At 33.6% G+C, this 23,114-nt stretch overlaps 2 protein-coding genes across 3 annotated transcripts in view; both read left to right on the top strand.

Moving 5' to 3' along the window:
* Positions 1–1,566: 1,566 nt before the first annotated feature.
* LOC111059323 (WD repeat-containing protein 20) lies at positions 1,567–12,710 on the top strand. The gene is made up of 5 exons (XM_039426829.1): positions 1,567–1,584; positions 2,989–3,171; positions 4,872–5,083; positions 6,983–7,949; positions 9,835–12,710. Exons 1-5 carry the CDS (start codon positions 1,582–1,584, stop codon positions 9,916–9,918), a joined length of 1,449 nt encoding a protein of 482 aa, XP_039282763.1. The 5' UTR covers positions 1,567–1,581; the 3' UTR covers positions 9,919–12,710.
* Positions 12,711–14,404: 1,694 nt separating this feature from the next.
* LOC111059321 (small G protein signaling modulator 3 homolog) overlaps positions 14,405–23,114 on the top strand; it is a 35,560-nt gene continuing 26,850 nt past the window's right edge. The window contains exons 1-2 of one of the 2 annotated variants that reach the window (XM_039426826.1): positions 14,405–14,717; positions 22,116–22,315. In XM_039426826.1, the coding sequence (XP_039282760.1) occupies positions 14,649–14,717; positions 22,116–22,315 (269 nt within the window). In that variant the 5' untranslated portion in view covers positions 14,405–14,648. Of the gene's footprint in view, positions 14,718–19,546; positions 19,721–22,115; positions 22,316–23,114 lie in introns of those variants that run through there. The other variant, XM_039426827.1, reaches the window with a different exon arrangement.

The raw sequence follows: 23,114 nt of genomic DNA, 5'->3' as shown, positions 1-23,114 counted from the left end.
ACTATTTTGACTACTGTAATAGTCAAAGACAAATAGTAACTAGATACTAAATATAGAATATAAATTTCATGTAACATTAATGTTGTCTTGCTTTTTTGCTAGCACTTTAACTTGTCTGACGCCGTTCGAGGCCAATCAGACGTAATATATCTATCCATTAATTGAAATATGTAGGCCTATCTAGCTATAATGGCTAGACCACACTCTCGCCAAATGGCCATCATGAGAGTGGCTTGCATTCTTCTTGCCATCCACACTACAATGTCACCAGAAAAGTAATTTTTAAAAGAAAAAAAATCATATTTCGTTAAAAAAGTAAATTGCTACTACACCCCTGTTGATACCACAACATATCTTACCATACAATCAGATTCTTACCCTTAAACCTTTTAGCAACACTAAAATATCGGGGATAAACTGGATGATATTCAACATATTCTACTTACAAATCTGTAGTTGAAGTAGAAATGTTGCAACGCTGATACTTCGGCGAGTGGACGGGCAAGTCTCAACTCCAGTGTTATTCAGACTTTATTTCTTATTCATTGAGACACTATCGTTGGCGACTTATGCACACCACTGGTTGCTCTCTGGTATCCCAATGGTGACCCAGCCGCCAGCCAAGTGTCCCATAATATCAATTTCTAATCTTAGAAAAAAACTAGTAATCGTAGAATTTCAGGCTGTCATTATATCACCATTCTAGATTCATCATACCAAAAATAATAAACTCTGATCAGCCCAAGTTAAATCTCATAAGAAAAATTAAATAATAACAAAATTGATAATATAATTAGAATTACAAAATTATCAATAGTTTTATCAAAATTAAATTTATAATCTTCACCCAAGTTGAAAATGTTTTGCAAAAATGTTTCAAATGGATTAAAATATCAATCCGAAGCCTCCCAATTTGTAAACAATTTCGCTTACCACTATCGCACAATGCTAAGGCTCATTTGGAAAAAGAGTGATTTAAATAATTAAAATTAGCCTATATAACGATTCTTTTTATGTCCAAAATGTCAAGTGAATCAGTAGTTATAATGATGCGTCACACAAACTTTGAGAGTCATCTGTATTCATAACAGAAAATTAAGTTAGTAGCTCTTCGGACATAAGGGTTGACATAAATCTAAAATTGCAGTCTAAACTATATGTTTGAAAAGCAAATAATAAGTAGTAGGTTACATGTATTGATAAAAATAGAATAAATTACAGTATCACAGGATATTATGATGTCACTATCACGACGTCTATGGTCTTCTTAATGTTGATTTGTTTGTGCGGAAGTATTGTTTAAATGCTTGATATTATTATGTGTCATGATTTTTTTTGCATTCATAGCTATTTCCTGATGAGCAATTAAATTAGAATAATAGAGCTTTTCTATCTCAGTATCGGTTCTTGATATGAGACATAGCCTAGTAACCCATAATATTTATCGCAATTTTTTATTAGCCAATTGAGAATTATATGTGTATATAGTATTCTAGTTTTTGTTCAATCTATCTTTTGGTGTACGATTCACAAACTGGAAATTCTAGCAGTGTGCACACTTGAAAAATTTATAAGTGTTTTATGGTCAAGTATTCTTTCTATTAACATGTGTCATGAATAAGAGATTTTGGTTTGAATTAGAGATAGCATTGGAATAGGCCTACCATTGCTAGCATACAGTTGTTAGAAATTTAGTTAAAAATGTTCAAATCCAAGCTACTTCTGTTGAAGTTAAATTGTGTCTTCTAAATAGAAATAGAAATTGTGGCCCAAATTATTATTAATAACTTTTTATGTGAATACAAATTTTCCTTAGTTGAGAAATACGACAAGTGAATGAAGAAGTTGGATATTTGAATAGAACCAATTTAATAGAGATGAGTTTATTGTTCTGCGTAAAATGTTTTTGTAGGCTAGACATGTTGTTAACAATAAATTCTTATACGGCGGGAACATTCTCTGTAGTTAATTAGGATATGACCCACTTAACTTCATTTACAGTGTATGATACCAATGACCCCCTCTCTATCAGTTACAGTGCGAATTGATTGTGCTTATTGTTTCATGCAGCTTAGAGAAGCGTTTTGTTTGAAGAGAATCTCAATATTAATGATAGTAAAACAAATTCTGAGAAAAGTAGGCGATTCCTTATCAGTAATTTTTATTGCTTTGTTTAAGGTGTAGTGTGCATGTCATAAATTATTGTCTTCTAACTCCATCACCAAAATTATGTCTGAAAATATTCTAGATTTTCAATAGTTATCAAATAGACTAATGCATTTTGATTATTCCATCGCTTATAATGTTTTTAAATTTCTTGTTCAATCATTACGTTCAAGGTTGATTGGTATAGAAATCTGTTTAGTCATAATTCTGCCTAATAAAGCATATTTTAATTTCATTTATTTAACATGGCGGGACTTGACATGTTAATATCGACACATTTCTATCTCAGTTTACACCACTTTCTGAGAGTAAATTTGTAATTAACTGTAATGTAATCTATTCAATTGCCGAAATTAATGTTTGTATCTTGATACAAACATGTTTTTCATGGCAAATAAATTTTAAATTGTTGTTACTTAGTTCTTGTTTGTTTCTCAAGTCACTACTCTCTGACAGGCATATTTGCCCATGAGAGGAGTCTCCAAGTTATATATTACAATGTAATATTGCTGTGTATTTTTGCTTTTTGGGAAGTAAATAATTCCAATTTTAATGTAATCTATTAAATATGAAAATAAGTTAAAATTGAATTATTACTGTAGGCTACTTACTTCCCATTCAATGCTATAAGAATTCTTAGGCGTTATATCACTGCATTATTTGTGGAGCGGCGAATGTAGGTTAGAAAATAGAAGGTAGCGGAGACATTCAGATGCATTACTTTTCAACACTCTCAGCTACCTTCGCCGCTCCACTATGTTTGACCCTTAGCTCACAGTTGTGATACTTGCACTAATTTCATTTTCATCCTCTTGTTTACAGGCAGCAGATTTACCAAAACCAATAGAGAAAAAAATGTACAAAGGGACTTATCCCACGTGTCATGATTTCAATGTGAAAACTATGAGCCCGGACTCGGTATCATTACTAATAGGCTTTTCTACGGGTCAAGTGCAGCTAATCGATTTAGTCAAAAAGGATGTTAGCAAATTATATAATGAAGAGGTAAGTCAGATGTATCCTGAAAATTGCTTATTTTCTGCTTTCTAAGTAACTTTGATATTCATGACTTGTTTCCATTTCTAAAAATAATGTTTTACTTTATGTTACAGTGTACCTCCTCTCGACTTATTTCTATACCTGTATAATATCCTTGTCTAGGACATTTCTTTATAGATCTCTGCATTGGTTTTTATTTAAACTCTCTTTCCTCATATGAGTTATTAAACAACGAATTCTTGCCAAAATACTTGATCTGTTCATGTTGATATTTTTAGAGTTAAAACCCCAAGCTTCATAATCATATGTCTTTATAGATCTTAGTGATGTTGTTTTCAACTTCTTCTCATTTTTTGAATATCTCGTTATAAAGCTACATTGATCCTCCTTTCTGTATAACCTTCACCAATTCTCTTTTTTATTCTGTTACGGGTAGTATATTTCTTGATTACGCATATGAACAACTATGACTGAATCACGTTGACATATAAAATTGGAATAATTACTATAAAAATATCAAAAACTATTTCAATCGTCTTTAGGAAAAAGAAACAAACTTCAATAGTTGAGAGGTTGTCTGTTTGGGGGTCATCCGTAAGCAAGACAACTTCGATCTACTATCTTGATAGATGGACTGGGAATTATTTCTCAGATTTTTTCTAAGTTTCCCTTCTATGTATTCTGTATGAGTTGCAAGGTACCCAGAAAGTCCCACGAAAGGTGTAATAGCCTAAGACCATGGATTCTATATGAAATTTGCAACAAAAAAATGTCCAGTCAAATTTTCTCATATCAACCTTAGTTTTTGAGATATAGGCTATCGATTTTTCGATATCTTTTAAAAACGTCAATAACTAGAATACTATCAGTCGAAATCTAATTATAAGGATATGGTTGGAAAGAGGAAGAAATTTCTAATAAGATTCATATAATTTGCTCCTTTGAAGTTTTTATGAACGTTCAAGCTGTTGAAATTTGGCTTTGAACTCGACGAATCTATTTTTCCATCTTTGAGCGCTCATAAAACGTTCAAATAAAGGAACAAATTATATGAAACAAACAATTCTCGACAAATAGATTCAATTATTAGATTTTGACTGATATTTTTCTAGTTATCGACTAAATATTGAAAAATCTATATATATATTGAAAACTGAGGTCGATATAATACAATTTTACTGGGCATTCTTTGTTGCAAATTCAATCTGGAATCTATGGTACCGTATTAGGCTGTTACACTTTTCGTGGGACATCTGTATAAACGTTTATGGCGTAATGTGAATGCAGAGGCTGATAGACAAGTTTTTTTATAGTATGGTGAGTTGAAAATTCAATACCTAAACGTTTGTAATTGCAGAGGCTGATAGACAAGTCGTTTATATTATGGTTTGTGGCAAATTCGATAATCGTTTTTAATTATTGCAGAGGTTGATAGACTATAGTGAGGTCTACGGTATAATGGCAGTGGATAAAGATAGAAGAATAGCGATGCAGATTCTCTGCATTAATTAATTATATTTCTACACTGTCAAAAACATAATTGGCATCGTTGTGGACCTAGAAAAGGGTAGTACCACCGGCTTTGTCGAATGATAGGCAAGGATAGCAAAACCAAAGTTGATCAAATACTGTCATTATAACGTGGACTTCACTATAGTTGTTACATTATGCTGAGTGGCAAGTTAAATAAAGGTTTGTAATTGCAGAGGCTGATAGACAAGACGAAGGTGACGTGCATGAGGTGGGTGCCCGGTTCGCCGAACTCGTTCGTGGTTTCGCACAGCAGTGGCCAGCTCTATGTCTACAACGAGGAGTCGCCTTGTGGCACCTCGACGCCCCACTACCAGCCATTCAAGCAAGGCGATGGCTACACGGTGCACACATGCAAGACTAAGAGCACCCGCAATCCGCTCTACAGGTGTGATATGGTTTCTAGGACACTTATTAAATCCAATGGACCATTCAATCTATATCAATTGCATAGGTTCAAGGCTAAGAGCACTCGAAACCCACTCTATTGGTATGGCCCAGTTTCCAGGACACTTATCAAATCTAATGGACCATTCAATCTATATTAATTCCATAGGTTCAAGGCTAAGAGCACTCGAAACCTACTCTATAGGTATGGCCCAGTTTCCAGGACACTTATTAAATCTAATGGACCATTCAATCTATATTAATTCTATAGGTTCAAGGCTAAGAGCACTCGAAACCCACTCTAGGTATGGCCCAGTTTCCAGAACACTTATTAAATCTAATGGACCACTTAATCTATATTGAATTCATAGGTTCAAGTCTAAGAGCAACCCGCTCTACAGGTATGACATGGTTTCTATGACACTTATCAAATCTAATGGACTATCCTATCTATTTTGGATCCATAGTTTCAGTGGTCTATAGGGCCGAAACACACGAGGGGTTTTCTCAGACGAGTCGGCACGGCACGACTGGACAAAGCTGTCCTGCCATGCTGTGTTGACTCGTGTGTTTCGGCACTTGGATTCAATAAGGGCGAGACGATATTAAGCATTCATTCATGGGTTTTTAGAGTGGGCAGGGCAGGAAGCTAGCTCTCCGATTGGGTGATTGGTTTGCTCCTTGCAAAACGCTTGACAAATGCCTGATATGGTCTCGCCCTAAGTGCTTGAAAACCGGGCATAAGACTGTTTAAAAAATGATGATAATTGTTTCATCTGCAGATTTTCATTCTTCTTTGGCCAAGTAAAATTTATCTCAATCAATAAACAACAACTTCAAATACGTATCTATTAGTCCAGCTATAAATTTAATGAACTGTAGTGATACTGGTCATTTTTATCTCGTATAGTCCGTTCTAACCTTAGTCTACAGCTCGGGGTTTTATTGTCAATGCTATTTTAATTAACTTAACAATAGAAGCACACTGTTGCCGTTTTTATGCTGATTCTATCAAAAAGGCATCTCTTTTTCGCTATTTATCTTACACAATTATCTTTCTGGATTCTATGGAATTTGGCAGCACTACTTCATTAGATCAATGCTGCAATCTAAAACTGCGCACAGACTTCAGCACCACGAACACGCGCATTTCACTTTAAGTTGCACTTGATACTATGAATGCTGTAATATCTTTGAACTATTTCATCAAAATGTCAATTTTAATAATTTTTGTCTTTTAATCGCTAACTGTATAGGCTACATCTCATATATTTTTTAGGCAGACTATTTTTACCGTTGAATCTAGAATTTTACAAGATTGTATTCAGTTTTCTAAGATAAATTTTTATTGGAATCTCACTAGTTCATTTTACTCAAATTAATTTGCCACTATTGGTGGCCTTCAAGCATGATAGACATTTTTATCATGCACATACACATGTTCATCATCAGCGAGAGGCTTCCAACATAAAATAAACTACGAATAACAATAAATAAATCACTGGAAAATTACATATTATAATGATAGATGAATAATTTAACCTCAAAAAATTTTGCTCGAAGCATTTCGCTGTGATGACACAACAATGTAAGACGACTGTGTATCATGCATGTTCTACCGTTAGTGGCCAGCCTTCGAAGGTATTATTTCTTGCGCTGTTCCAAAACTCAAGTTTTATTTATTCAAAAGGTTTTAACAAGATTTAGAATATTCTTCATTATCATGTATTGAATAATTACTATTCTATTATTTATTGCACAACTTCCACAAGTTGTCTGTATTGCTTGTATAGTTTTTGCGGAAATAAATATATGATTATTAAATGGACTTGTATAATTATGTGTGTGTTGTATGTGAAATACAAAGGATAATTGACTATTTTTGAATTGTTTGGTTTAGGTGGGTGATCGGCACGGAAGGCAGCAGCGTGAACGAGTTTGCGTTCTCGCCGTGCGGACAGCGACTGGCGGTCGTTTCACAGGACGGCTTCCTCAGGGTGTTCGACTACAGTCGTATGGAGTTGGAAGGGTGCGCGCGCAGCTATTTCGGTGGGTTCCTGTGCGTGTGTTGGTCGCCCGACGGCAGGTATGTGGTGGTGGGGGGTGAGGACGACCTGGTGACCGTGTGGAGCTACCACGAGCGGCGAGTGGTGGCCAGGGGACAGGGACACCACAGCTGGGTCAGTGTGGTCGCCTTCGATCCGTTCACCACAACCCTCTCCGACAGCAGGGGATCGCAGCTCAGTGTAGATAGGACTAACAGTAGTGAGTGTGGGGGGGAGGCGACCAACAACGAACAACAGTGCAATAACGTGGATACAACATGCTATCGGCTGGGGTCTGTCGGTCAGGACACGCAGCTGTGTTTGTGGGATATCACGGAGGATCTGCTGCGGCAGCCTGTGTGTAGTCGGACTCGAAGTGGCACGCACAATGCGTCGTTCGGCTCGGGCATCATCAACACAGGTGGGGGTGGGGCGTCGTCGTCGACCAAGTGCAGCAGTAACAACACGTCGACTGCGGCGACCAGCAACTCGATACACAACCGCGACAAGGAGAGTTTGAGTGTGAGTGAGAGCAACACGCTCAACTCGTCGCACAGTCCGCCGTCGTTCACGCAGCGACTGGCGGGGCTGGGTGGACGCGGTGGCGGGGCAGGGGCGGGGGCGGCAGCCGTGTGTGACGACCCCATGCGACTGATTGGCACCGGTGCATGCCCCCGCTTCGACGAGTGTCCGCTGCTCGAGCCGCTCGTCTGCAAGAAGATCGCCCAGGAGCGACTGACGGCCCTCGTCTTCCGTGAAGACTGCTTCGTCACCGCCTGTCAGGACGGCTATGTCTACACGTGGACCAGGCCGCCCAAATCGGTATATCAAATCAATTGATTCCTACTTATTTCAATACGAACATCAGTTTACGAACTATACAAAGCAGCATAAAGTAAATATCATTCCTACTTAATTGTTTTCTATAGAAACATCAATGTAAGAACTATACAAAGCAGCATACAGTTAAATGAAAGAATACAGTAAATCCCCCTTCTACTCATTTGTTTTCAGTGCAAACATCAGTGTACAAACTATACAAAGCAGCATACAGTTCTCATTTCAACTTATTTGTTTTACAAACATCAGTGTGCAAACTGTGCTAAAGAAGCATACAGTCAAGTGAAAGTATACAGTAGATCTAATTTCTACTTAATTGCTCTCAATATAAACAGTGTACGATCTATACAAAGAATCATAGTCAAATGAAAGCACACTGTAAATCCCACAACTCTAAATTGGAACCGTATATGAGTAGAATTGATTTTTTATCTTGATTGCCTTCATTTGTTCACAGTACAAAAATAAGTGTACAGTAATTAATCACCGTATTTATATTCTCAAGAAAGTATACAGTAAATTTCACAGCATTCAATCAGAATATGAATAAAATCTATATTTAATACGAATTGCATTCATGTGTTCATAATATAAAAGTAAGTGTAAAATGTACGAGCTAGATGAAACAGCGTACAGTCAATCGCTCACCATTGAGTTGATATGGTAATAATTTAGATGTTTTTCATATACATTTACTTTCAATACTGAAAACATAAATTTCTATACAAAGCACACAGTGAATTTTACAGCTTACAGAAACATCTTACAGCATTGAATCAGTTTGTATAGAATTTATTTGTTTACAAATTTATTAAACTTGAAAACAGAGGGCAACATCTCAATTTCTCTCTACACATTCCATCACTTAACTTACCATAACTTAATTCTAATGTCATCAAGTAAGGCAATAGTTAACTTGAATTTTCTGTAAAGATTATTCAATTTCAATTTGAAACAGCAATTCAATTGTAGGTGACGAATTTTATTGGAAAGAAACTCTACACATTTCAATAGTTACATTACAGCAATGATTACAATAATTATATCAAATGTTTCAAAACCAAACTCGTATGTCAAAAACCACTCTGAATTGGATTTATTCTTGTTTACAATGTAAATATATATGTTTCGTTTCAATGCCGAATAACAATCTTTGGAATTATTTAAATTTTATAAAACTATACTCAGACTCGCATGAGCCCCAAGCTCTGTTTGTGACTAGAGAGACAGTTCACAATCTGATTGGTACACCTTATCCAATAATTGTAGAAGGATTCACGTGTAGAGACTACATTGTAACAAAGATCTTTTTGAAACTGTTCAGTCTGATTTAGAAATGCCATGAGGGAGTAGTTTTTTCTGACATCAATCAAATTTCCATGCTCAACTGAAGAGTTTAGGCAGTAAGATAGCTACATTTTCATCAGTTCAGGGCTTCATTTGATATCAATATCACAGAATCAATTGTCTATTTCAGAAATCAATCATCTCAAAAAGTGTCTATTTTTTAAAATAAGGTAATGATTAAAGAGGGTTTGAATTGTGAGGGAATTTTATACAATTAACAAGCCACTGGATTGGTGTGTTTTAGGTGTAAAGTATACCATATTTCCAGGGCTGGCCACCCATATTGGTCCTTTACTTTCCTGTTCTTCTACTCAGTAAATAAACTAAACCAATGTTAATTGTGTTCAAACTATAATTGGATTTTTTGAAACTGAAAGTACGTTAACTTTTATATAATAATGATTCAATCATGAAAGAATTTGAGGAATTATATCATGATATCACCGTTGAAGTCCAAACATCCATTTTTCTTGACAGAACATGGAATGTTGTGAATATATGTTGTTTTTGTGTGTTCTAGGGTAGTGTAGCTCAACATATAGCCGCGGCCAGTCCTACGAATGCAACAGTGATAGCGGTTGGTGGGGGTGGCACAGTAGTATAGTTGTGTGCAGCTATCTAATCAGTGCGCTGCGTTCTCTAACTCAATCTTGACTCTAGACTGCAAGCCAAGTAATGTTGTGTATTCTTGTTGTTCTCCTAATCAAACTCAAAACAAATAATTATAGTATAATCAACTTTTAATTTAATCAAACTGGCTTGACGAGTTCCAGTCACTGAGTACTACAATACGATATAAACTGTTTTTTGAATGTCTTTGTGATTTTCTATCATCTTCATTCATTATTATAGTCATTCATTGGTATGACTCATGTTTAAGTTGATTAAATTCGTGTGAAATTGAGCAGTCTTCTGGAAAAGTATCTGGGAATTTCGGCAGGTTCTTCCATTTAAAAAAAAAACATCTCAACAAAAACTACTACTGGTTTCTCTCAATTAGTCAATAATTTGTCTTGTCCAGTTCTGTAGTTCCATTGTAACCAACTTAGCAGTTTGATAGAGTTTTGTATAGAATTTAAAATCGGTTTGTTGTCTTATCACATTTTTTTCTATTTTTTTAAGTTTGCATTCAATTACGTATTTTATTTAAAAATTGCTAACCTTTTAAGTGAGCCTTTACTGAAAATTCCGTAAACACTATATTGGTGTATACTGCATTCCGTATACTAAAACTTAGTGAATAATTTAATATAAAAACTAAATTTTGCCATCATTTTTGTTCTTGCCCTGAAACATTAAAACTCATTAAGACTGTAGTGATCGAAATTTGAATTACTAGAAAATTCTGCTAGTTTTATATTAATGACATGTTCGAAGATTGAGATTACTTTACATTATCTACAATAATTGAATTTGCCAGAATTATTGTTCGAATCAGGTTTGCAGATGTATTCAATGCTGTAAAACTTCCTTGGCTGTAAAATAATTTTATAAGACGAACTAAGTTTTTGTCTAATTTTCAATAAACAACTTCCATGAGTTCTATTGTCTGAATTATAATAATATTCACGATAAAACCAAGCAACAAAAAAGCTATTCATGAATCCATATTGATCAAACTGTTGCTCAGTGAAGAAATAAGTGTAAATAAAATTACCAATATAATTTTGAGAAACACGCACTTGGTTATTGAAATTGCTCAATGCATTCCACGTCGAAAATCAAATTTATAAATGAGTGACTTATGTAATATTGTTTTTCATGTATGTGGCAATTCATAAATAGAGTAATGAATTAAGCACTTAAATGTGCATTATTTGATAAATTTATTTGTAAATAAAATTCCGAAAATTAATGATTTACTCTATAAAATCCTAATTTTATTGTTTTCATATCATAGAAATTCCATTAATATCAAGCTAGTTTTCTCTATGTTTTAGCTTTATTAGTGTATTCTATTTTGCATTAAGTTATGCGTGATTTTAAGTTTTTACAGTAAACTAATTAATTAAATTTAGTTCAGTAGTGTATTTTTTCAAATTACTTCTGTGATGTTTGCCAAATTGTATTGAAAGTTATTTTTATAATTTCCTTGTTCCAAGCTGAACATTTTTGTTAACTAGGCTTATATTATTAAACAGTTGACTGACAGTTTTTAATATTACGAATTTCAATCAAAATCAATCAATTACTGATGAATTGATGATATCCTAATATAATTTTAGAAATTCGCCTGCATTCTTCTTTTACTCTATAGATACACTCAGTATTGTCATCAATGACTACTGCGGCTAAACATTCCTTCATTTGACGCGTCTCACTCCAGGTCAGCTTTTGAAATCAGGAAACCTACAACAAATTAGCTCAATCTATAACAATAACAGTCCTGTATAATCATGTTTACTCTTGGTATGATCATTTTTTGCGATTAAATTAGACTACTTCAAGCATGATCTGAATATTCACATTTTGTACTAAGGCCTCTTCAAAATTACTGTGCATAAATAATTGTCTATTTATGTTTGCTCAACAATTTCATTTTGCCATATTTGTGGGTTTTACTGAACTTGGCAGTTTTCTATTGATATGTGCGTTGCACTTTCTTTGTAATAACTTTGTATGGTGTGATAGTGCAATCAGCGAATTGGTCAATCTTGTACCGTACTCATTATTCTTATTAGATCATGAACAGTTTTGACAAATCCATTTTACGTGTGATGCAACTATTATCTTACTTGTAAATGTGGTGATTTTCCTTTGTAAACTTGATTTAAAAATTTCTTTCGTAACTTCCTAGCTAAATTATGAAAACAGATTCTCACTTCATTGAATGTTTCAATAAGAACTGATACTTCCATACATTTTCATGGAATACCATATTGTTAATTGAACTGTTGGTTGTGAACTATACAGGTAGAAGATTCAAATAAAATTGTAGCAGAAGTATACTTACAAATATGTCATTGTATGAATTATTATGTGCTGACAGATTCAAAAATATTATTTAATTCCCATTTAAGTTGTGTACAGTTCAATATTTGTTTGTTTTGTTATTTGTAAATTTACATGAAAGTCGATAGTAATAATATTGTAATCAATTAGTTGTGACTATTATATTGATAGACACGAAAAATGTTACCAAATTTCTCTGTTGACTTTTTTCTGATTTTATTTTGAAATAGAATCGGGAAGCAAGTTCTATGTAATTTGTTTACTAGTACCGTAATGAATTGGTCAACATATTACTGTAAGCTTTCCTATTTTCATTTAGTTGAATTATTGTACAAAGATAAACTTGTTAGTTGTTGAAATATTTATTATTATGACTCAAATGATGTGACGGATTATGAACAAAGCTGGTTTAATGATTGGAAAATAAAAAGTGTTTATATAGAACTAAGTTTTATGATCAGTTTCTCTCCCTATGAATTTATCTATAAATAAGTTGGACTGGCATTAATGAGAGTTAGGCGGTCATTTTTTATTCTTGAAATATATTCATTTTCCAAGAGATATTTTTCTTTCTTTTACTAATAGAAAGAACATTATAACAGTTTACTGTTTTAATAAGCTTTTTTTAATTCATTCTTGCAATGTTTTCAAATTGATAGGATTATTGAAATTCTTGTATATTAGATGGAAGTCAGACTCCCATCTTTATTACATCTCTTTTATTTCATGTTTAAGACTGTAAATGTTTTTTCTTCATCAACTGGAATATCAAAATTTATAAACAAATGTTAGCAACTTTCAAGACAGTGTAGAGCAATTTTCATAGTAGGCTAATACGTTTCATTGAGATAGAGCTTACTGAGGCTTAAAAAATTTTATACAGTCCAAAAACCTCTTAGTGAATATCTTGGTAACGACACAGAGAAAGAAAAGAATTTCTTTTACTTTGTGGTAACGCGCAGGCAGTTTGCATGAGGTCCAATTCACACAGAACTGATCTGCTGCAGAGATGTGGTGGGAGCTTGCAATGTACATCAGACGGACGAAATAGTAGCATTTTAATTCCATTCAATTTAACATTTTTCATTCTAATTTTGAACAAGTGGCCCGTTTTTGTAAGCCACGAGATACGGCAAAGAGACGTGGTGCGGGCGAGAATGATCGCCCGTGCCATGACCTACTAACGTCCGTTCTGTGTGAATTTGGTACTGTACCGGTATTGCATAGATATTGTTTATTGATGTTTTGTCAACAGGTAGTGTGGCATGAATAGACCACATGCAAACTGTAACAACTGCAATTGCGTTACAGTACCCTTATTACCAAGATAGGTATTCACTGTCATATAAAGTGGATTATATTTCTTTGGTATTTTCATATTTCGTTGCTCTTTAAATCTGTCCATCATTCATACCCACAACGCGTAAGTACGCGCACGGCAATAAAACTTGGCCAGCTTCATATAGGCTACACAACCTCCAGAGGATGCGACGTCATACGGCAGAATAAACAATATTGAGTACGGTAACCGTTTTTTCTGGCTGCGTGTATTTCCACAAAGAAAATCTTATGTGGGTTGGGAAACCTCACACTTTCACTTTTAATAGCAGTCTATAGTTTCATAGACAGGATCTAGGATTCTCCTTTGCTTGTAAAGTAGTATTAACATGGAAAAATATGTTGGTAAATAGAAATTACAGGTAATAACTTAGGCCTATATATTTTTTTTTATAAAGATAAATTTGGAAATAATGCACCTACTATCCACTTGGATACTTGGAAATAATTAAAAATATTTGTTTTTCTACTTGCAGCAAATTTTAGAATATAGTAAATATATAAATAGGTTTTTACAAAAAAAATACTTTTTACAATAATTAAGGATATTTAAAATTAGCGGGCTTAACTTCATTTCATAGATGGCTTCAAAGATACATTGATTTTATTTTTGAAATAAGTGAATATAATTTTGGTTCCAGCCAGACTTGAATAATTCTAATAAATTGGTTTAATATCAGATATTGAATAATTGTATCATGAGAATTGATAATTAAAATGATTGTAAATGCCATTTTAGCAGTTGGTCCACTGGTCAGTTAACAGAACAGCTGTTACTTTTGTGTTGATGGTCAATCACAATCAGTCAAGTTGTCAAGTTTGCGTTGTGAAGTAGGATGTAGGATAGAAATGATGCGTGGGTGTAATGGTTATTGAATGTGCTATTTAAATATGTCAAAGTTTTATGTTATTGTACGTTATACTGAACTTCAATGAGTTTGAAGATTTTACTAAACTTTTTTGGCGTTAAAACCACCTATTATAGAGGAAAAGTAGAATTGAACCGGTGACCTTTTCGTGTAGAATATTTTTGAGTTTTGCCAGATGGATGTAGCAAAATCATTTTTTGCTTCAAGACCTCATGAAGGATATTCTGGAAAAGAAGATTATAATGTAAGTATTCAAACTTAGATGTTTATATAATTATTAATTTACAATCTACTTAGTTATTGTGATCCTCATAACCTACATTAAACTTCAATTTGGGATAGGTCGCTGGACTAGAACCATTAACTTGGAATTGTATAGTAAATGTTTTGCCAATTGAATGTAAGTTATAGATAAGGATTAGTCTAACTTATGAACCATTGCTTATTGTTTTTGAATGTCAAACTTAATTTTACATAAGTATTTTAGTTAAAATATAAATGAAGTGTAGACTATTCTATGCAAATTAATGATCAAAACAATTATTCTAAATGATACCGTACCATAGTATCAAAAATAGGATATAGGTACGTTATTAATTTATTTCAAATATAGGCCTAATTGGTATTGTTCCATAGTTAAACGTATATTCAATAATCCATCACGTATAAACCAACAATGTTGGATCGAAACTTATAAGCGCTCAATACTCGAAATAATCTTTTATTGATTGACATTATTTTGTAGGGTATGACATAACAATAACAAGGTAGGTTTGAGTATTTGAACATCCATACTTTATACTTCTCCGTAGCCATGAACAGAGGTCTGAATTCTGCTTCTGGAAGTGTACCTGACTTGCTCATTGTCTTAGTGATTAGCATACGAATTATGTTAAAAATAAACACTTGTTTACGTTTTGTACTTGGTCAAACAAATAATTTAAAACACTTTGGAAAATAGACAATTTTTCAAATTTTTATTAAGATGACCTTGCAAAGGCATCACATTTTTCAAGACGTCACAGGTTCAGAAGGTGTTTCTGTTGATCTGAAAATATACCTTCACATAATAGAATGGTGACTCCTGCAACCACTTCTTAATTTGTGTCATGAAGTACCTAATGTCCAGGCTCCTCACTCCATCAGGTAGAGCGTTGTACATCCTCTTTTTGCTTAGCCTGCAGAATGGAATGTCTAATTTAACTTTTCCTCTTGCGTTGTTATCAGCTATCCTTGTCAGGAAGTGATGGTTATCTCTTCGGCTTATAACAAGGAGAGCAAGATATAATGAAAACTGTGAATATGAACAGCCTGATGAAGATGGGACGATATAGTAGTCCAGATAACCTGCCAAGTCCAATATCCCAATTACTTTTTTCTGCAGGAGTAGTGCTCTTATATAGTCAGGTGCATGTCCCCACAACTGAAGTCCTTAATTAATGTGACTATGAAAAAAGCAAATTATACGTTCACATATACTTCCGTGGGATCAAAGGCCTGGAGATAATACCCTGAAGAATTCAAGTAGACATTGTTAATGTGACTACTCCAGCTGAGTCTGGTATTTAGAGTGAAACCCAACAGCTTTACTTAGGCCTCTGAGCTGGCTCCACCTGAGACAACATGTAGTTTTCTATATTTTGTTTTCATTCAGCATCAGTTCATTGATGGTGAACCTCAGATTGGTTTCTTCAAGAATATTCACTGCAACCATTTTAAACAGATCTGGTGCTCTGCCCCTTGCATCATCAGCGAACACCCAGATGTTCCCCTGGGATTATAGGTCTCATCACTAATAACAGAAGGGGTCCCATCACCGAACCCTGAGGCACTCCATGGTGAACTTGCAGCGAACCTCCTCGCATCCTCTTAGCTAAAATTAAAAAAGGTCTTCACTTTTGATAATCAGCGTCTTGTAAAAGGTTCACTCTATTATTTTCAAGATGTTACATTCTTCTAGGATAATTAATAGCTTCATTTCTATTAAACATATTACTGTAGGCTACCAATTCCTGTATCAGGAAGATGAAACTTTCCTTTTGAGATCTACCTCTAAAAAAAGCAATACTATTTTTTCCTCAAGATAGTTTGATAGTCTAATTTTATTTTTTTCTTTAGCATAATACAAAATATAGTTTACACCATAAAATAATATATATAATAATATTTTTATTATTATTAATAGGCTATATTATTTGTTATTGTAGAAAATTGGACAATATATGAATAAATAATTTATGTTACAGGGTTTAAAAACTTCATGGGTTCACACCATGGTCACTAACTTTCATATCAATATACCCAAATTAGAATTCTGTAACTTACTATAATAACTGCTTAAATAGTTTTGTGAAGTGTTGAAAAGTTGGATATGTGTCTTATATTGGAAAGTGTCTGGATGTTCATGGATATGACTTATATCCTTATATATTAAGTAGCTCCATTAATCCAGACTGCAGATTCAATTTATATACCGTTCGGTAATTTCAGAACATGTATTCTACTTGAATTCTGTTTGAGAAGAACAAGGACCGATTGTCCTTGGCTCTCTAAATTAGGTCAGCTTATCAACAAAAACAATTTTGTTAAATAGCATTGTCCGTCAAATCTAGTTGAATGCTTTATCATAATGACTTGACATTTATTGCTTTTAGGTATTCAACTTTCTCCACAAGCTAATTAGAAGATTTACGTCCTTCAACTGTCATATTTTGTGAATACAGTATTCTAATTAAAAATAAGCCTCTGCTCCCAATAATAGGCTAAATGACTAAATTGTTGGTGATCAATCAATTTCAGTAGATATAGGTATTGAATATAAGTTAGTTTTCAAGTAAATAATATAGGCCTACCATCGGTAATATCTTTTAATTAATAAAATTTGTTTTAACTTTAGTTTCATCAAAAGGATCAGCAGGCATAAGGAAAATAACAATTTTTTTGACATATTTAAGATCACTCAGTCCTTTACCATAATTTATTAACTTTAAATTTTAATTATTGATACTTGAACTAACCATCAAATAATGATCATCAATGAACTAACCTGCATCCTAATTTCTTATAAACGAAGCGTCCAGCTCTATTTTTAGGAATAAGCTCCTTTAACTCACTGCAATTTCAACCAAAACCGCAAATATACCTTTATTAATACCTCCAAGCTATTCGAAACCGACCTAATGCTCTAACTCCACTCCTATCTCATTATCATCCTTCACATTGCCCAAATCAAATCATTTTATTGCAGAAGGCCCTTGAGATCGTCAAGAGTATAACAATAAAAAATTCAACAACATTCGAAACATTAAGGGCCGGTTTCCGAGCTCGGGATTTGGCTAAGTTCTAGACTTTAAACAGCTGGAGTCAGAAAATTAGCTTTCCAAAACGGGGCGTAGTCGCAGTTTTTATAACAGTAGTCGCAGTTTTTATTTTCTCATTTATATAATTGAAAACGTTTTTCCTTGACGAAATTAAACATTTCTAAATATTTCAAAATAGCTGAAACTTCACACTATTTTCTCTTTTTTTATTTTTTGTATAATTCTCAAGTTTTTTTGAAATTTAATTCAAACGTGACTTTGACAATGACTGCGACTACGCCCCGTTTCGGAAAGCCAATTTTCTTACTCCAGCTGTTTAAAGTCTAGAACTTAGCCAAATCCCGAGCTTGGAAACCGGCCCTAAATAGTTACAAAATCACACGCACGTACTTGGAGCTTATAAATGCATCACCCTCAGAAAATAAACAATTTTGGATAGGCTAATAACTTTCTCATTTCTCATTTTCAATTTGACTATATGAATTGATCATACCAATAACCATTAACAATCAAGTTGTACCAAATGCTAATACAGCAATACCAAGTACGTAGTTATGACCTTCTATGCTAAGCTTCGCTGGAAGTCCATGTGAATAGAGAATTAAATTAAGAAACTATTGGCTTATTGGAAGAAATTCCGCCCTTTTAATCCCAAACAAGGTACTCATGTGCAAACAGATAATACGTCCACTATGGACATAACTTATAGTAGTATAAGCTTCTGAGGATTTACCAGAAAAATCAACATCCAAAGCTGGATTTTCACGTATATCAGTATCAGTGAAGATGCTCGGTACAGTGAGAATGTAATTTATTCAAATGGGACTGTCCATACTCGTTCGGCCGGGCTGAGTGGGAATAGTCCAATTGAAACTTATGGGAATTATATTTTCACTGTACCGGTCACTTCCACTGATACCGATATGTGGGACCCAGCAGTAGTCTCGCAATGTTTCTAAAAAATTGGTTTAAGATGAAATTTTGGGTTTACTCAAATATTGCAAGCATATTATTCTCAAAATCTATTCTTTTTTTTAAATCTTGTACGAGCGCAACAGATTAAATTAATGATTAAATGATTAAATTTTCTTCCATAAAAATTAAATTCTCAATACAAAATAAATTTAGAATTCATTGAACAAATTAGATTTAATTAGAGACAACTATCAAGAAATCAAAAAATAAAAATTCAAGTTACCCTTTTTAAAAAAATTTTACTCACAACCTGTTTCAACATTAATATCACTTACTTGAAAATGACATTAATCTTGAAACATATTGTGAGTATACATTTTTATTAAAAGGGTACTTAGATTTTTCATTAATATTAAGAGTAGCCCTAACCAAAAACTTAATAAAGAGACAACTTACAGATAAACTGTATTGTTACATTAATTAAACATAACTTAATAAACACAACTTCAAGCTGTTATAATTTGTAATGGTATGACATACATGTTTCAGAAGAGTCAGAAAGAAAGATAAAATGAAGTGAAGCATTGACATTCCCTCAAAATATTGTGCTATACCTGAAACTGTTGAATAAAACTACAAAGTTTATGAGATCCAATTTTGTTGAATGAGCATATCGAATTTATCTGATTACAGGGAGTTTTCATTTTTTGTTTTGTTGAACGACTAGTTCAAAGTCATGGCCTTTATTATTAAATTTATTCTGAACGGCTGGGGAAACAGTTGAATAAACATATCTTCATTTCAATTTCAAGCCTTGAATATTTTTCTATTCATTTGGTAAGTTGCTCTTGAACGTGTCAGAGAGACGCCTCAGTTTTAGTTCAGCTGCTCATTGTTACACTGCTCCATTCATTCCTCTATTGATTGATAGTTTCGTGTCTGTTGGAGCCTTTTAATTAGAATCGGCTTCTTTTTGAATCTTCATAAGATGGTTCTGAATTACTCTTTGCAGGTAAATAATATTAATGCTAATTAATTAAGTATTAAATAACTTAAATTCTGCAATAATTATTACAGGTGAATATTATTTTCAGGAATATTTGAGTTTGATTGATTTGTTTAAATGCAGTATAATTATTGCTATAAAGAATCAATTAGTGTTTTTCCAATCTTACTATTCAGAAATTGTGTGATATAAATGTAATCCCTCCCATTAGCTCATAAGAACATCTTACACTTGACCATAGTTTCGATTAATTTGTTTAGAATGCTTCATAAGTAATTTAAGGGAATAAAGAAATAAGATTATGTTTCTCTATCAACTGAACTTGAATTGTCTTCAATGCTACTCTTGGAATGATTAGATCAGTGACAATATATTATTTCGATATAAATTCTATGTTCAAGTCTATTCTTTTAACTACCTAGTTGAAAGAATTTACTTTTTTGTTACAGTTTTAGCTTGCATTCGAATTCAGTTCAGTGGTAATAGATTGGTTTAAATGCATAATGTAATTTAGAATATATGTTTGAAATCAAGAAATTACAATAATTTATAATTTTTTCTTCAGGACTGCTCAATAATATTGTTTGAGGCATCCGCTAGTACCCTTTCTTGAATCATAAAATATCGTAGAATTCATTTAGAAAAAGATTTAATATACTGACCACAAAAATGTATAATTTGAAGTCTAAAAATATTTCATGCTTATTTTGAATAGAACATCCATTATAAAATATACTTTCAATAAAACCCCTTTTAACATTTTTATTTTTATTTCTACACAACATGTTTCGAACATGAATCTTGTGTGAAACTTGAAAATAACTTGAAATCTCGTTACATGTTGTGTGAATATAGAAATAAATGGTAGTAGGGTACTTTGATCTTTAAGTTTTGTTTACATATCAGTAGCCGTTTATAATTTCAACATATCCTGCAATAAATGCCCATTTATTAATTCTGAGTTCAAGTTATTTCTCAGTTTTGTTAAGAGCTCCTATCCGATATTTATATACTTGAAACTCCTGTCAACAAGAATCGCATGTGTATTATACAGTAAAAACCCTGAAGAGTTCAAAAGGCTTATTAAGAAGAAAACTTATTGAAGTATCACATAAATTATCTTCACATTGATTTTAGTCTGAAAGTAATAATCCATGTTTGAAAACGACTATGAACTTTCTTTTGAACTCTGTGAATCTAATTCCAATCACTAATTAGTCATGTTTCCAATTAGGAGCAATTTGAAAGGAAAACTAAACGTGCGAAAATTGGTGTGTTGTATATTGTCGGCTGATTGTATTGACCAGCTTAATCTATTCTAAACAATATTACAGAAGACTTAAAACCTGATTGAGAAAACAAGTCTATCATGATGTTGGAAGGAGACATTGACACTATAAACACAATTAATTTTATTCAAATATTTTTTCTAGTTTGTAGAGCTGAAATTACTTTTTCAATCATACCAAAATCTCACGAGTAAACATAAATCAATCACTGATAAAAACAGTGTTTTAAAATGTTGCAAAGAGGATATTTTCTCTCTCTCTGAAGATTTAAATCATTTTCTGTTATACCAATATTATATTTTGGCAAGAATTAGTGTTAGATGGTCAGCACTCAGCTGTCGTGTCCTATTTCTAAGCGACGACTCTAGCCGCGCTGTATTAACGGCTGTAGTCCATTACTGTATATTTTAGCCTAAATTATGTCGACATTCATAGACTACAATAATATGCATTAAGTTATAATACACAGCCGCGCGGCTGGAGTTGTAACTTAAGAATTGAACTTCTAAAGTAAAAATGATGGCATCCTGTTGAAAACTGTTAAATTCAATAAACCAACGTGTAACTGGGCCTTATAGAGTAGAGCGATCAACGGTTTGGTCAAACATAGATTTTAACATCAATGTAAACAGAATATGCAGACTATCATGTTACCGTACTGAAGTGTATACCCGGGCACCTTCTTGATCAACTGAAATTTTTATGAAGTGAATGCTACTCTTATTTCATTAGTTTTATTCTGTGTTATAATCATTCTATATAAATGCTCTCTTATATTAATGTAAGTAATTTGATTAAGAAACTATATTCTCTAATATTTTCTTTTTCTAATATCCATAATTTTTAAAGGTGCGTACAGACTTATGCGCCACGAACTCTTGCATGTCACTTTTTATCAGCTGTAGCTATTCTTATTTCATCTGTATTTGTACAGAAACAGTAAGTTACAGATATAATTAGCATAGCATCAGCTGATGGAAAGTGAAATGCGCGTGTTAGTGGTGCATAAGAGTCTCTACTTTATACTTTCCTTTTTCGATATATTAATTTTCTAATGACTTTTTCAATATCCTTACCAACCAGATAATGTTGTAAGCATTGAATTGTGGCAGGTGCGGGTGGAGACGGCGGTTTCGGACGACGATGAGGTGGAAAACTGTGCGGTATTGAACGGCCATGAAGGCATCGGCCTGGGCGCGGACTCGCTCACACCCAGTCCAGGCGGCCCCTTCTCCGCTCTCACGCCCAGCATGTGGCCGCAGGACATCCTCAACAAAATCCACAGCGACGCCGGTGAACTGACCACCAACCGGTCAGTCCATATTACACATTCTTACATGAATCGTAAAGACAGTCTCAACACCATCCACCTTAACTATCAGTCAGTTCATGATTCACATTCTTACATGCAAACGTATCTCGTAAACAAGATAGTCTCAACACCAACTATAGTGAGGTCCACTTTATAATGGCAGTGGATAAAGATAGGAGAATAGCGATGCCGATTCTCTGCATTAATTAATTATATTTCTACACTGTCAAAAACATAATTGGCATAGTTGTGGACCTAGAAAAGGATAGTATCACTGGCTTTGTCGAATGATAGGCAAGGATAGCAAAACCAAAGTTGAACAAATATTGTCATTATAACGTGGACCTCACTATAGCTCGACTATCAGTAAGTTAATGCATAGCAAAAAGATACATTCAATGATATCCAATGATATTCAATGATATGGGCGTTTATGTTCCAAATTCCATTGTTAACTCAAGCCGATAGTCCTCGTAGTTCTTTTTCGTGAAGCTATGTGACGCTGGTATTTTCTCATACTGTGCCATTCTTACTCTCTCACCCGGCCAAAACAGTAATAATAGATAGTAGTCGACAGTAATCGGCTTGAGTTAACCATAAATTGGCATGAACGACATAAGTCATGGGATTAAGCTATATTTTCTCTTTGGTTCATGTTTCTCATCATTACATGCAAAAGTATCGTGTAAACAAGATAGCCTCGACAGAATTATTGACTGTACTCATTAAGTATAGGGTAACTTAATACGTGTTATCGGATAGGCACACTAAACTGTGGGTTCCGGCTAATATGCAACAG

This window comes from Nilaparvata lugens, chromosome 4, assembly GCF_014356525.2.
Source record: "Nilaparvata lugens isolate BPH chromosome 4, ASM1435652v1, whole genome shotgun sequence".
NCBI classification, from domain to species: Eukaryota; Metazoa; Arthropoda; class Insecta; order Hemiptera; family Delphacidae; genus Nilaparvata; species Nilaparvata lugens.
The sequence above is the reverse complement of the archived record's forward strand: the minus strand, read 5'-3'. Positions and strand labels throughout refer to the sequence as shown.

What these genes read in the sequence shown, in the direction of transcription:
- LOC111059323 (XM_039426829.1), top strand. An exon ending in ACCCGCAATCCGCTCTACAG is followed by an intron (nt 5,084 to 6,982) that starts GTGTGATATGGT and finishes TGTTTGGTTTAG; the next exon opens with GTGGGTGATCGGCACGGAAG. An exon ending in GGACCAGGCCGCCCAAATCG is followed by an intron (nt 7,950 to 9,834) that starts GTATATCAAATC and finishes TGTGTGTTCTAG; the next exon opens with GGTAGTGTAGCTCAACATAT.